The 13,036-nt window shown below is 50.6% G+C and overlaps 1 protein-coding gene across 2 annotated transcripts in view; it reads left to right on the top strand.

Annotated features, from left to right (window-relative positions):
- The window catches only part of SAP30BP (SAP30 binding protein), a 36,501-nt gene that overhangs the window by 9,671 nt on the left and 13,794 nt on the right, over window positions 1-13,036 (top strand). The window contains exon 3 of one of the 2 annotated variants that reach the window (XM_044378713.3): window positions 143-230. The exons of the other annotated variant lie outside the window; for it this stretch is intronic. Within the exon in view, the coding sequence (XP_044234648.1) occupies window positions 143-230 (88 nt within the window). The remainder of the gene's footprint in view (window positions 1-142; window positions 231-13,036) is intronic. 2 annotated transcript variants of the gene reach the window in all.

Genomic DNA, 13,036 nt, shown 5'->3' with positions numbered 1-13,036 from the left:
CATCATAATAAAATCTGCCTCGTTTATTTTATGTGGATGAACTGAGTAAATGTGAACAGATAATTAGCTTAATAGCGTCTGGCATGTGTATGTTCAGTGGCGTTAGTCGCAACCACCAGTACCTCCTCTGCTTGCTCCCCAGGCTGGTCACCCTGTCGTTGGGCCTGTTTGGGAATATCGAATTCCCCATTTTGAAACTGGAGTGCATTCAGAGGAGAGCAGTCATAAAGGTGAGGTGACTAGAGGGGACTGGAAACCACATCCCATGAGAGGTTAAGGAGCTGAGAGGCGACTGGAGAAGAGCCTACAGTTCTGTCTGCTGTTTGAAGGTCCCGTGGAGAGGGGGGAGGTGAAAGCCACGTACAGACCTTGAAGCAACGCACAGAGCTACAGGAGACATGTTTGCTTCACAAGGTAGTGAGCTCCCTGGTTCTGGACCTTTTTCAGACCAGTTTTAAGAAAACCTTTGTCAGGAATGTCCTAAAAAAATGTTGGGGTTGGGGTTGGACTAACCCCCCCAAGTGGTCTCCTGGGAGGGGCTTGGACATTATGGATAAGCAAAGTTGAGTGTTCTTTCACTTCATTTATTATCTGCTGGCTTTAGAAAGTACAAGTATAGAGTACAAAGACTGGGAATGGCACTAATTTTTATCACTCTGATGTTTGGGGTTACCTCTGAGCGCAAAGTCCCATATTTGGGGGGGTGAGTAAGAAATGAGAACTCCAGACCCACCTCGGGAGGGGGCGTTTGGTTCTGATCCCTCAGCCTGGGGAGGTGGGATCAAGCTCTGGGTTGCTGAGTTTGCCCCTAACAGGAGCAAAGGAGGTGGCCGAGCAGTACCCGGGAAGCAGTATGCTTCTGCACTTCTGCTGCATCCTCTCTGTTTCTCCAACTTCCAGTTTTCTGCTCTTACCTCCTCAGTAAGCAGCCTGACTCCGATCTGATCACTCGACAGAAGGTGGCACTGCTGTCCAAGAAAAGTCAGACCGGAAGTGGCAGGCCTCTGTTCAGCTCTTTACTGCAGGGACAGGGGTGCCAGATGGCTTAAGTGTTTCCTCCATCTGTTTGCCCTGGGCATATGAGCTTCCCTTTCCCACTCTCCTTTGTCCGTGGTCTACCCCGGCTGCACTGGAACGTTTTCCCTTGTTTATTTTTTTCCCCACTCCCACAGTTCCTGTGGATGAAGGTATTTCCACTGGCTTACTGTCTCTGACACACCCTTCCTTTGAAAACAAACACAGGCATTGATGACCTGGCACGGGAAAGCCGGAGCGGCCTGTTGCCAGCTAGCTGGGAGGGCCAGCTTCGCTATGCGGGGTGGGATTGCAGGCCTCCCTGTGGTATTGCAGTCCCGGCTTTGACCGAGGGAAAGAATCCTCTTGGCCCGAAGAGCAAACATCTGTCAAAACAAAATAGTGTCTCTGGGTCAAGGAGGTAGCATCGGGTGGGGGAAAATGTGGTTCCGGCATTTTTTTAAAGGTGTGTATAACCCTGATTAAAATAAAACATTTGGGGGGGGAGGCGCCTGGGTGGCTCAGTCGTTAAGTGTCTGCCTTCAGCTCAGGTCATGATCCCAGGGTACTGGGATCGAGCCCCACATCGGGCTACCCACTCAGCAGGAAGTCTGCTGCTCCCTCTCCCACTCCCCCTGCTGGTGTTCCCTCTTTCCCTGTGTCTCTCTCTGTCCAATAAATAAAGAAAATCTTTAAAAATAAATAAAACATTTTAAAAAAATTTTTTTAAAGATTTTATTTATTTATTTATTTATTTTAAAGGTTTATTTATTTATTTATTTGACAGGATAGAGACAGCCAGCGAGAGAGGGAACACAAGCAGGGGGAGTGGGAGAAGAAGAAGCAGGCTCCTAGCGGAGGAGACTGATGTGGGGCTCGATCCCATAACGCCGGGATCACGCCCTGAGCCGAAGGCAGACGCTTAACCGCTGTGCCACCCAGGTGCCCCTAAGATTTTATTTATTTATTGGACAGAGATGGAGACAGCCAGCGAGAGAGGGAACACAAGCAGGGGGAGTGGGAGAGGAAGAAGCAGGCTCCTAGCGGAGGAGCCTGACGTGGGGCTCGATCCCATAACGCCGGGATCACGCCCTGAGCCGAAGGCAGACGCTTAACCGCTGTGCCACCCAGGCATCCCAAAACATTTTTAAAATTTTTTATTTTATTTATTTGAGAGAGAACACAAGTGGAGCGGGGAGGCAGAAGAAGAGGGAGAAGCAGACTCCCTGCTGAGCAGGGAGCCCAATATGGGGCTCAATCCCAGGACCCCGGGATTAGGACCTGAACTGAAGGCAGACAGATACTTAACCTACTGAGCCACCCGGTCGCCCCAAAGTAAAACATTTCTCAGATTTTTCGACCCTAGGGGGCACCTGGGTGGCTCAGCTGGTTGAGCATCTGCCTTCGGCTCAGGTCGTGATCTCTGGGTCCTGGGATCGAGCCCCACATCAGGCTGTCTGCTTCTCCCTCTCCCTCTGCCTGCTGCTCTGCCTGCTTGTGCGTACATTCTCTCTTTCTCTGTCAAATAAATAAATAAAATCTTAAAAAAAAAAAAAAAGGTTCTTTGACCCCAAAAATAGTGCAGAAATGTGAGTTCACACCTTCGAGCCAGGTTAGTGGACTTGGAGTCAGAAGACCTAGGTTGAGCCCTGGCTTGGCTTCCCGCCAGCTGTGGAACCACAGGCACATAGCGTCAGCTGTGCCCTCAGCTCATCTGTGATGCCTGCTTCGCCAGGTGACGGGATGCATGCGGGCGTGTGTCCAGCAGTCTAAAACCAGCTCTTGGCGGCCTTTTTAACAGAACTGGGTCTGGTCAGATGCCCTCATCCTGTAGGTCAGAAGTTGCCACATTTTCTCAGTTCATGGCACTCTTGGTGTCTCAGGAATTTTTCATAGAACTCACAGGCCAAAAGAAATACCTAACAGCTCCAAACAATATTCCTATCCTCACAATTCGGTAGCCGCTTGAAAAGATAATACATGAATTTGTGTGGTATCTGATAAATGTTGACTAATGCTGTGTTTCCCTTGAAATTTTTATTTATTCTTTTGAGAGAGCGAGCGTGAGTGGGGCGGGGTGGGGGTGCAGAGGGAGAGAGAGAATCCCAAGCAGGCTCCACACCTGGCGTGGAGCCGCCCAATATGGGGCTCGATCTAATGACCCTTAGATCATGACCTGAGCCAAAATCAAGAGCTGGACACTCAACCAACTGAGCCACCCAGGCGCCCCTCCCTTGAAATTTTTAAATGTCATGGGTACCTTTGTGCGTTTGCTGCAGCACCCTGGGGTGCCCTGATGGCAGTTTGGGAACTGTGTTGGTAGATTGTCTCTGAGTTCCAGAGCAGTGGGACTTGGTAAGGTCCTCACCCTCCCCAGAGGCCTGCTCAGCTGAGTGAGCAGGTCTCACCTTCAGTAACGGTACCTCACACACTTGAATTCCCTTAAGAAGGTCAAGTGTCTCGGTCGCCATGTGTTATTAATTGGCTTGAAGTCTAGAGGAAGGATTTGCATTGGATAGAGCTGACTCAGTAATCCCCAGCTTCCTCTCCTCTCCAGCCTTTCCCCCGACCCAGCATTTTTTCTTCTTTAAGATTTTATTTTTATTTATTTGTTAGAGAATACAAGCAGGGGGAGCGGCAGGCAGAGGGAGAAGCAGACTCCCCGCCAAGCAGGGAGCCCGATGCAGAACTCGATCCCAGGACCCTGGGATCCTGACCTGAGCCAAAGGCAGACGGTTAACCGACTGAGCCACCCAGGCGTCTCCCAACCCAGCATTACTATTGATCTTTTCAAGTTTCAGAATCAAACATCTGGAGCCTGGGAACTGCCCACGAAGCTTGTTTCCAAGGAATTTGTTACTGGCTACTGATTTTAGGAAGAACTTTCAGGATTCTGTTTATCGATCATCTAAGGAAAGAGGCTCCTGCAGTATTGCTGCAGAGCAAATGCTTTCCCCTTTGGGCTTTGCGTGTGCTCTGCCTCCAGGACTCTGAAGTCAGAGAGGGAGATGCTAAGGCTTTTCCTAAGCAAGCGGCATAGGGTTCTGTTCATCGTGAAAGATACTTACGAGGGACAGGTTGTGGGGCGCCTGGGTGGCGCAGTCAGTTAAGTATGTGACTTTCGGTTTCGGCTCAGGTCATGATCTCAGGGTCGTGAGATCAAGCCCTGCATCGGGCTCCATGCTCAGCACCGAGTCTGCTTGAGATTCTCCCTCCTTCTGCTCCTCCCTTCCCACGCTCATTTTCTCTCTCCCCTCTGTCTCTCAAATAAATAAATCTTTAAAAAAGCGGGGGGAGCAGGTTGTATGGTGTGGTATAGGAACCACGAGTCCCTTTCCAGCCTTCGCAGGTGGGTCATTGTGTGCCTTTGCCTGGTGAGCTTCAGGAGAACCCATGCTTGTGGAATGTTCTATCGAGAATTACTTTTCAGGATGGTGCAGCAAAGGTCATCTGTTAGAGCATAAACTTGGACTTTTTCTTAGAGGTCTTTGACACCTGAAAGGGTTATGTGGTACTGTTCTTCTGGTGTTTATTCTATTCGGGTTTTGTTCTGGTTTTATTTTATCGTCAAATTATTAGAATAACAGGAATTGAATATTTTGTAAAAGAAAAAAATCACCTAATTCTACAATCCTAATAGTGCATCCATTTTCATCTTTCTGTCCTTTTATGTTTGCCGGTGTAATAGCATACGTTTTGCATCCAGTTTTGTTTCCATCTGAATAACAAACGTTTTCAGCGCTGTTACAGTCTGAGTAATGACAATAGTGGGACGGAAGTGAACAATTGAAAGCTAAACCCTTAAGAATTGTATGGGACGTGAGTTACGTCTCATTGAAACTGCTCTCAGAAGAAAAAAATCTTTTGTCATTTTCTAAAAACCTTCAAAGGGAAACGATAAAGAGAAGGTTGAGACCCAGCTTTTATTCCAGGGGTGAGACCAGTCTTTAGCGCGCTTTTCCCATCAGTCCCGCAGCTCTTCTCGTACGAGCTAGCTAGAATGCAAACCAGAGTTAGTATGCTGTAGTAGTAAAAAATTAATTTGTGTTTATAGCTGTTATTGAATAAAACACGTAGGCAGTTTTTTTCCGATGAGACTCTCTGGTGGATAAAACACAGCTGCGCTCTTTACTGGGTCACAAGAAATATTCTTTAAAACTTGAGTTCTCGTAGTTCCCGTGATTGTTCACCCAGTAAGGGAGGAGGGCTGAGTAGCAGTCAGGATTTGGTAGCATTCCTTCCATAAGTGCCCAGGAAGTCTCTAGGCTAAGGACAGGATGGCAGCACCCACTGGGTATATGGTTAAGTCTTCAGTACCAGCCGTTCCATTCAGGTCAACTCGGATGTTACTCACTGGAGCACTGGGGACCCTTGAGCTGTTTGCCCTAATCGTTATAGTTGAAAGGTAATTCTTCTGGCTGTCTTCCCCTTAAGTTGAGAGCTTAACACCTCCTTTGCTCTGTGACCTACTACGGAGTCATTCCTGGAGAGGTATTTTTCCTCCTTGGTCTTTGATGTTGGCTTCCCCAGCGGTTGAACCAAAGGCTTCACAGAAACCGTTATTATCTGCCGCCTCATAGTCTAGAGGGAGGAGATCAGAAGTTGGGAAGTGGTATTACTAGGCTTTGGGTCGGACAGACTCGGGCTTGGGTCCCAGCATTGCCACTTCCTGGATGAGAAGCCACTTCATTGGACTTTGTCTCGGTTTAGTCATCGGTAAGATGGGAATAATGATGTCCGCCTCGTGGGGTTATTGGGAGATTTGGATGATGTATGTTAGCTCTCAGTGAGTTCTGTTGTTCAAGGCCTAGGAGGGAGAATATGTACGTGGTCCTTCCATCTTGGTATTGTCTTCCTACCTTCCCCCGTGTTGTGCCTCCTGTACCTCATGATCCTTTGAATGCTGATTAGAAAAAAAAAAAATCACAGCATGACTCACCTAGGACCAGAGACGGAAATGGCCCTTGACCATTACTGGATTGACTGGGAGTCATCCACTCCAAACTTCTTGCTGGAAGTTGTAATGTGGCCTTTGAACTATTGAGAATGCCCAAGCCTACTTAACAGTTCACGTTTTTTTGCTCTCACCACGATGGCCAGATGGCCATTCATCTTTAACAAGGCTAGGGCTGCCCTTGCAGAAGTGGGTGTCAGGGAATTTCCATGCTGGGGAGAACCCAGCCACCCCAGGCTGGGGTCTGCAGCTCTTTTTTTTTTTTTTTTTTTTTTAAAGATTTTATTTATTTATTTGACAGAGAGAGAGACAGCCAGCGAGAGAGGGAACACAAGCAGGGGGAGTGGGAGAGGAAGAAGCAGGCTCCCAGCGGAGGAGCCTTATGTGGGACTCGAACGCTGAGATCACGCCCTGAGCCGAAGGCAGACGCTTAATGACTGCGCCACCCAGGCGCCCCTGAGGTCTGCAGTTCTCAGTGGTGACCTGATCCGAGCAGCAGCCGGGACCCAGATTGGGAGAGGGGGCGGCTGCAGGCTGTAGCTCTTTCAGAAAGGGAAGTAGCGCCTTTGTTGTCCGGATTGAAACAATTCCAAGCTAGGTCCTTTGTCGAGCCACCTTCCAAAGAAGGTCTGGCTACATCTTAAGCTGAACACTTCTGGTAGAAATGTAATTGCTGGAAGTTGTGATCTCGTTCAGAGAACGACCCTTATTCTCCCTGTGACCTCCCCTCTTGGCTCCGCTGAACTGCCCCAGACTGTACTTGCTCCAAGTCAACTGAAGCTCAGGCTCCCAGAAGCCCCACCCCGTTCCTTTGCGGTTCTGCAGCCAGAAGGAGCCCCTGCATGCCCAGTCGGCTCGCCTTCAGCCCTGCAAGCCCCAACATACTTCTTCCCTTCGGGCCCAGATGCCACAGATTACTAACCAAGGTGTGGTTGGGTGCCTCCTTCCCTAGTCAGGATTTATCTTTTTGAAATCCTATGATTCAGAAAACAAGCTGCCTGTCCTTCGGGAGTGATCCAGCACTTCCCACCCTCGTTCTGTGTTCTAATCCTTGTCCCTTGAAATGCTGCTTTGCAGTTTCTGGATTCAATAGGATTTTGCTCATTTGCATTCCTAACTTTGGAGTTAGGTAAATTTTTCCTAAAACAGTGCTTTAAAGGTAGGTACTGGCTTTGCTTTTGGCCTGTAGATTGTTAATTCTTCTTCGTGCCACTTTGTAGATGGTGACCAGTTTGCCTTTCCAATCTCCTGGCTTTCTGGTATCTGTTACTTTTGTCCTACGTGGTAATCTTAACGCCTCAGTTTGGTGGCTGACCTCTCAGGAGGGATAATGCTATTGTAAATTGGTGACCATGTCGAGTTATGTGTCAGAAAGACTTCACTTTTCTGTCCTCAGCCTCACAAAGCTGTTTCCTTTGTCCGTGTCTGGCTCCAAGCCCTTCCACCCTGTCCCCCAAATAACAACTTGAAGCATAGAGACACTGTTTTTATGGAAAACCTTTAAGAAAAAAGTGCAACCTGACCCACCACTGAAGGCTTAATTCAAATTCTTGATGTGAGCTGACCTCTTTACCCAAACACAGACACCCGAGATATAAGAGGGAGGAATAGAATGGCCCTCTCTGAACATCTTCTACAACTTTCTAGAAACTCAGTCTTCAAATGTCTTGAATCAAATGTGAGATTACACTTGGAATAGTCAGATTAACAAAGCCTCCCCTTTGGAAATGGCTCCTGGCCAGAGCCTTGCATGTACGTTGAAGTCCGGATGGTTCCACGTGATCCACGTGACAGAGCATCAGCACCCCGCTGAGCAATGTCGGCTTTGTTGAGCTACATTTTTCAGATAGGGAGAAGAAACCGTTTTCCTCTTTTCTTCAGTCCACAAGGCCAGTTCTAGAGCTGGCTTAACTTGTCTTAGCGGATGCCTGTTCAGCCCTCCTGTAGAAACCTCTGCTTTGGGGAGCTGAGCCTTCCCGTCAGTAAGCTGGGATTGAAGGTGAGTCCGTGGGATCCAAAGTGACCCCACCAACTTCCGTGCATTTTTCTGATAAGTTGAGTGTTTCCATCCCCAGGCAGGCCGTGTGCGGTGGCAGTGACCCAATCCTGGCCGACAGGATACAACTGAAGGAAATGTGCTGGTGACGGGCTTTCTCCAAGGCTCGCCTGGCGTGTGGCTAGAACAGGGCGTAGACGCTGGGCATGTGTGCTGTGGAGGGCTGTGCCCGTGCAGCACGGGGTTCACCGACTTCTGCTGAGCCTTGGGGTTGCTGGTAGTGCTCAGTGTGCCCCGTCCTTGTTCGTTAAACCACAGTAATTTTTTTCTGGAGCTTGGAGGTTGTTCAACAGACGTTGCAGAATGGCTGCTTTCTTGACAACCTGAAGTGACTCACACATCCGTCCCATCTTGATGCCTTCGAGGGGGCTTCGCAGGCACGCTAGTCGCTTCTGAAGCCGCAGTGTTGTCCGCCCACACTTCATGGTGCCGTTGTGAGAATTAAGTGGCCTTTCACTAAAGTGCTTAGCATTACACCTACAATTATTCCCCAAGATTAAGTTGCGTTCATCATCTGTCCTCAGCATTTGGCCCTCTGCCCGGTACACAGTAAACGCTCAATAAATGATTTGTGGAAGAAGTAAATGGATGAACTATGCAGTAATTCTTTTTGTTTTAGGATTAGGAGCAACAAGCTAGATGGAAGGGTTTTTAATTCAGTATTGCCCCCGCCGCCTTCCTCCTTCTGCCTGTCTCTCATCAGCCTTTTGTCGCCAAGTCTGGCTCCTTTCTTAGTTCCTCTCTGCTCCCTCCCTGTCGGACAGTGAGTCGCGCATTGCAGCTAACTGTGGGTTTAAACGGGTCTGGAGTCCGGCGGGGGTGGGGGGGCAGTTAGTGCTGCAGCTGAAGGCAGCTGGGGAACCCACACGGGCTGAGGAGTGGACTGCGGGCCCTCTAGAAAGGAGAGCGTCTGTGTGTGTGTGTGTGTGTGTGTGTGTGTGTGTGTGTGTGTGACATCAGTTTTGAGCAAGGTTTGAGCACCTGTTGTGGGCTGGGCACGAACCTGCAGGTGCTAGCAGGAACACAGTGGTAACTAAGAGAGTTAGTGAGGGCCCAGAATAAAGCAAAGTCCTCGAGGCTGGGTGGGGGTGGGGTGGAAGAAGACTTGCTTGAGCTGAGGACCGAGGTCTGGAAGAGGCTTACTTTCAGCAAGGAGGGGGGAGCTGTTCCAGGGAGCAGGTTCTCCCCGGGCCCTGAGGCGGCTCTGTGCTGGGAGGAGGGGGCTCTCATGGCTGGCGCGGAGTCCCCCGGGGCCTTGGGCCACAGTGAGGAATCATCTCTAAGTGAGATGTCGCCAGGACTTAATCACTGCTTGGCCAGTCCTGGGTCTGAGAAAATCGAAGATTCAGAAGGCATCGTTTTACCAATCTGCCCCCCAGCTGCCACCTACTTCGAAGGAGCAGGGTTACGTCAGTCATCTCCCAGAAAACGTACAGTCTGGAGCATTCTTCCCCCAGCAGCGGGGAGAGGCTGCCCTCTGCCCTCTGTTTGGAGTACTTTCCCTGTGCCCCATGCTCCCAGAGCTGGGGCAAAGAAGCGGCGTTTCGATTTGGCAGAATCCAGCTGCTGGCGGCTGCCCTGCTTTGTCTCTCGTTAGACGCTGGACCTTTGAGCGTGCTTTGTGGGGCCGGCTCCGGGAAGGATTGATGAAGTATTGTTGGCTGTAAATAAACCTCCATTCTCACGACCAGGATCTGGTACTTCTCTGCTGAGCAAATCCTCCCAGCTCAAACGGCAGCTTATCCCACGTCGTGGAGCCATATTGTTTCTACTTCCTTCCTCTGCTCCAGTCATAGTTTCTGAGTGGCTGGACTTTTTTGTATTCTCTGCAGGGGAACCACATTCCGGGTTCTGAGAACGAGACCCCTGTTGTGGCAGCTGCATTCTTACGGGTTTCGGACACAAGTGATTAAGGAACCAAAATTGGGCGGGTTCCGATCACTGTTCTTCAGGGCCATCCCCTGGCCTGCCATTGCCCCTTCGTGCCCTGGTATGCTGGTCGCTGACGCTTTAGGCTCAGGGGGATCCTGGGGAGGTTGGAGGAGTGCCGACAGTCAGGGAGGGGAGGCCTGGCCTCAGAGTTGGTGTCTTTGACCAGCTCATCACTCCCTCTCCTGCCTTCCCTGTGTTCTCACTTGGCTCCTTCAGAAGCTCTGCATTTGTTTTGTTTTTCGTGGCGTCTTAAGTAGACTTGAACTAGACAGCTGGAGTGGTTTGTTTACCTGGTCTCTCCTCAGGGCTGCTAGGTGAGATGCTTTGTTTTCACTTTCCTGGTGAACTGGAGGGGAAGCCCTGGGCCAGCTGCATCTGAGGGCCATGCGCGCCTGCGTCCAGGTCTGTCCCGGGCTCTGGGCTGTGGGTTCCGTGCCTCCCGGCTGACTCAGACACCCGTCTGGTACATAGATCTTCTGGCTGAGTTCATGACTTTGACCAACTGGGGGATGGATTCATACAAGTCAAGACAGGGACCCCCTGCACATTCCAAAACACCGCTTTGGGGGAAGAAAAGGAACAGTGGTTTCTTGTTGCTTCTTACTTGTATCCTCCTAACTGCTGCCTTTCGGCCTCCTTGGGGGCACAGAGAGAACCGATGGTGGGTTTTGTATAACCGTTGTCTTGAACGACTGGCAGTTTAGTAATGTGAATCTTCCATTGTCTCTCTGTAGCTCTGTCATATTGAATATTCCATCACATGTTTCTGGTGGCTGCCTTCCGAAATAACTAGCATGGGTGCTTGGTTCATTTTGTACTGAATTTTTTGGTATCTGAGGCATGACTGGTAGGGGGGTGTCTCTCTAGGTCTTCGTCTTGAGTGTGGACCACCCCCACCCCCCAGGACTGTCTTCCCCCGAGGCTGCTTTTATTGGATGAAATTTACCTCGCTGGACAGTTGAGGGTAAATGGCCCCAAAAACCACCTTTGTGGTATTTGACAGCCTTCCTCCGTGATCTCAGCAGACCCCCCCCCCCAGCTCTCGCCTTCCTTGCTGATGGTTCTTCAGCATTGTCTGAAGTCCTGGGCTCATCCACCTTCCAAGGACACTGGTGTTTGGCTCCAGGTCCTTCAGTGGGAAGCAGAACTGAGCGTCCTTCTCATGCTCGGGGGGAGGATGTGGGGTTAAACTGCTTTTGGATCCAAAAGAACCTGCGTTTTTGGCCGCCTTCTTTGGGGGCATCTTGGCCAGGAGCGCAGCAGGCTCACAGGAGGACAGAAGAATTACATTCTAAAACCTAACAAGGTGTGGCCACCAGGAGGCACAGATTCCCATTGTTTCATTGTCGGGGCCTAGGAGTCCCCTGGGTGGCTGTGACCCAGAGGAGGGATCTGAAGAGCCACAGATTCCAGAGTCTTTACAGGAGAACTTTGTGCAAAACTGTATGGCTCCCAGGCCGTGGTGGCTCATTTATATTTTCAGTTCATAGAATTCTCTTAAGGCAAAAGAATCTTCTTGCGCTTAGAGTTGGGTCCATGGTTCATAGGTTGGCACTTTGCTTGGAGGGATCACGGAGCTGAATTCCACTGCAGGGGACGGGGTGTTCCTGGGGATGTTGGGCTTGGGGTTGAGTAGGAGTGCATAGCTCCAGGGGGCTCCAGGTGCACCCTGGACACGCCCCACCTGTGTGCGTGCATGTGCGCGCGCACGCATTGCTGTAAGAATAAGAAAGCAAAGAAGACCAGTTGGCCAATTGAAACCAACTATCAACTTTATCACTTTTTGTGTTTGTGCAGAAAGATTAATTTGAAAGAATGAGTAACCAAGCCAAAAAAGGAAAGGCTGAAAGTGGGGGGAACACCTTCCTGTTGGTGATTTTGCCCCAACATTGCCTTTCTCCCTGAGATGTGACAAAACATCCCCAGCTAAGCCAGGCAAGGACCTTGTGAAATGCAGGAATCCCCGGCCCCTCCCATTGCTTGGGGGCACAGGCTGCTGGAGGCCCAGGGTGGCTCACAGCCCTTCACCCTGCCCCAGGAGCCTTCAGGTGAACGCATATTTTCTCTGTAGAAGAGACACTGTGTTTGGTGACTAACTTCCTGTGCCTCTGGAGCAGTGGACCCGGTGGAATTCCCACGTGGCTGTCTTGCCTCCTTCCTCGGGTCAGGGGTCAGCTGAGGCTAGTGCCCTGCGGTGCTTTAGGAAGGAGCCCCCAGGGGCCTTTGAGTGGTTAACATCAGTCCTTGGAATACCACCAACTGGTTGGGGAGGGGAGGTAGGATGTACCCAACTGATGTTTTCCCACAATTAGCACCCAGAAAGCTGTCCCCTAGAGGGAAAATTTAAGGACCTTTTACAGGCCCAGGTTTTGTTGCTGCCACACTCTTTAACACTGGTTCCTCCGGAGTCACCGCTACAAAGGGATTGTTGTGGGGCCCCTGGAGACGGGCACTCTCTGTAGAGCAGCTGATTGATGACCAACCTGAATTTGGCATGGCAGGCCTCCAGGAACGCCCCCCAACCCCTCTGTTCCCTAGCACAGGCCTGCCTCCTCTTTGCCCACCTGACTGGCAGGGGGCGGGTGGCTGGGGGAGACAGGTTGCTAAGCAGCCTGGCCTGGACGTTATGCCCATCCAGGTCGAATGAATAGCTGAGTGTTCAGAAGAGGGAGGGGTTTGGGCCTGTCCCAGAATCAGGAGGGACTTTTGGGGAAGGGGGTTAAGAACTTGTCCTCTGCTCTTGGCATGAAGCCATAGCATGGGGGGGCTTTCGGTGGCCTCCTGGTCCCTTCCTTTCTGCAGTGTTACTTGGTGTAACATTTCTGCACGTGAGTGGAGTACGCAGAGCTCTGCAGCTGCGGCCATGTGCCCATGTGCCCATTTTGTTCCAGAGCTGTTACTGCCTTTGTCTCCACCACCACCACCCCCCGACCAACCAGAGGGAAAAGAAATGAGATCCAACAACTTCCTGTGAGCCCAGCTTCTGCCACTTTGATCCTTAGTATGTGGTGGCACTTGAGAGCCCTGGTGTGACTGTGTGTGAGGGGCCGGGTTTCGCCCCGAGATAGGGAAGATAGGTA

Source organism: Ursus arctos, unplaced genomic scaffold (assembly GCF_023065955.2).
Source record: "Ursus arctos isolate Adak ecotype North America unplaced genomic scaffold, UrsArc2.0 scaffold_24, whole genome shotgun sequence".
NCBI lineage: Eukaryota > Metazoa > Chordata > Mammalia > Carnivora > Ursidae > Ursus > Ursus arctos.
This window is presented reverse-complemented; position numbering and strand designations above follow the sequence as displayed.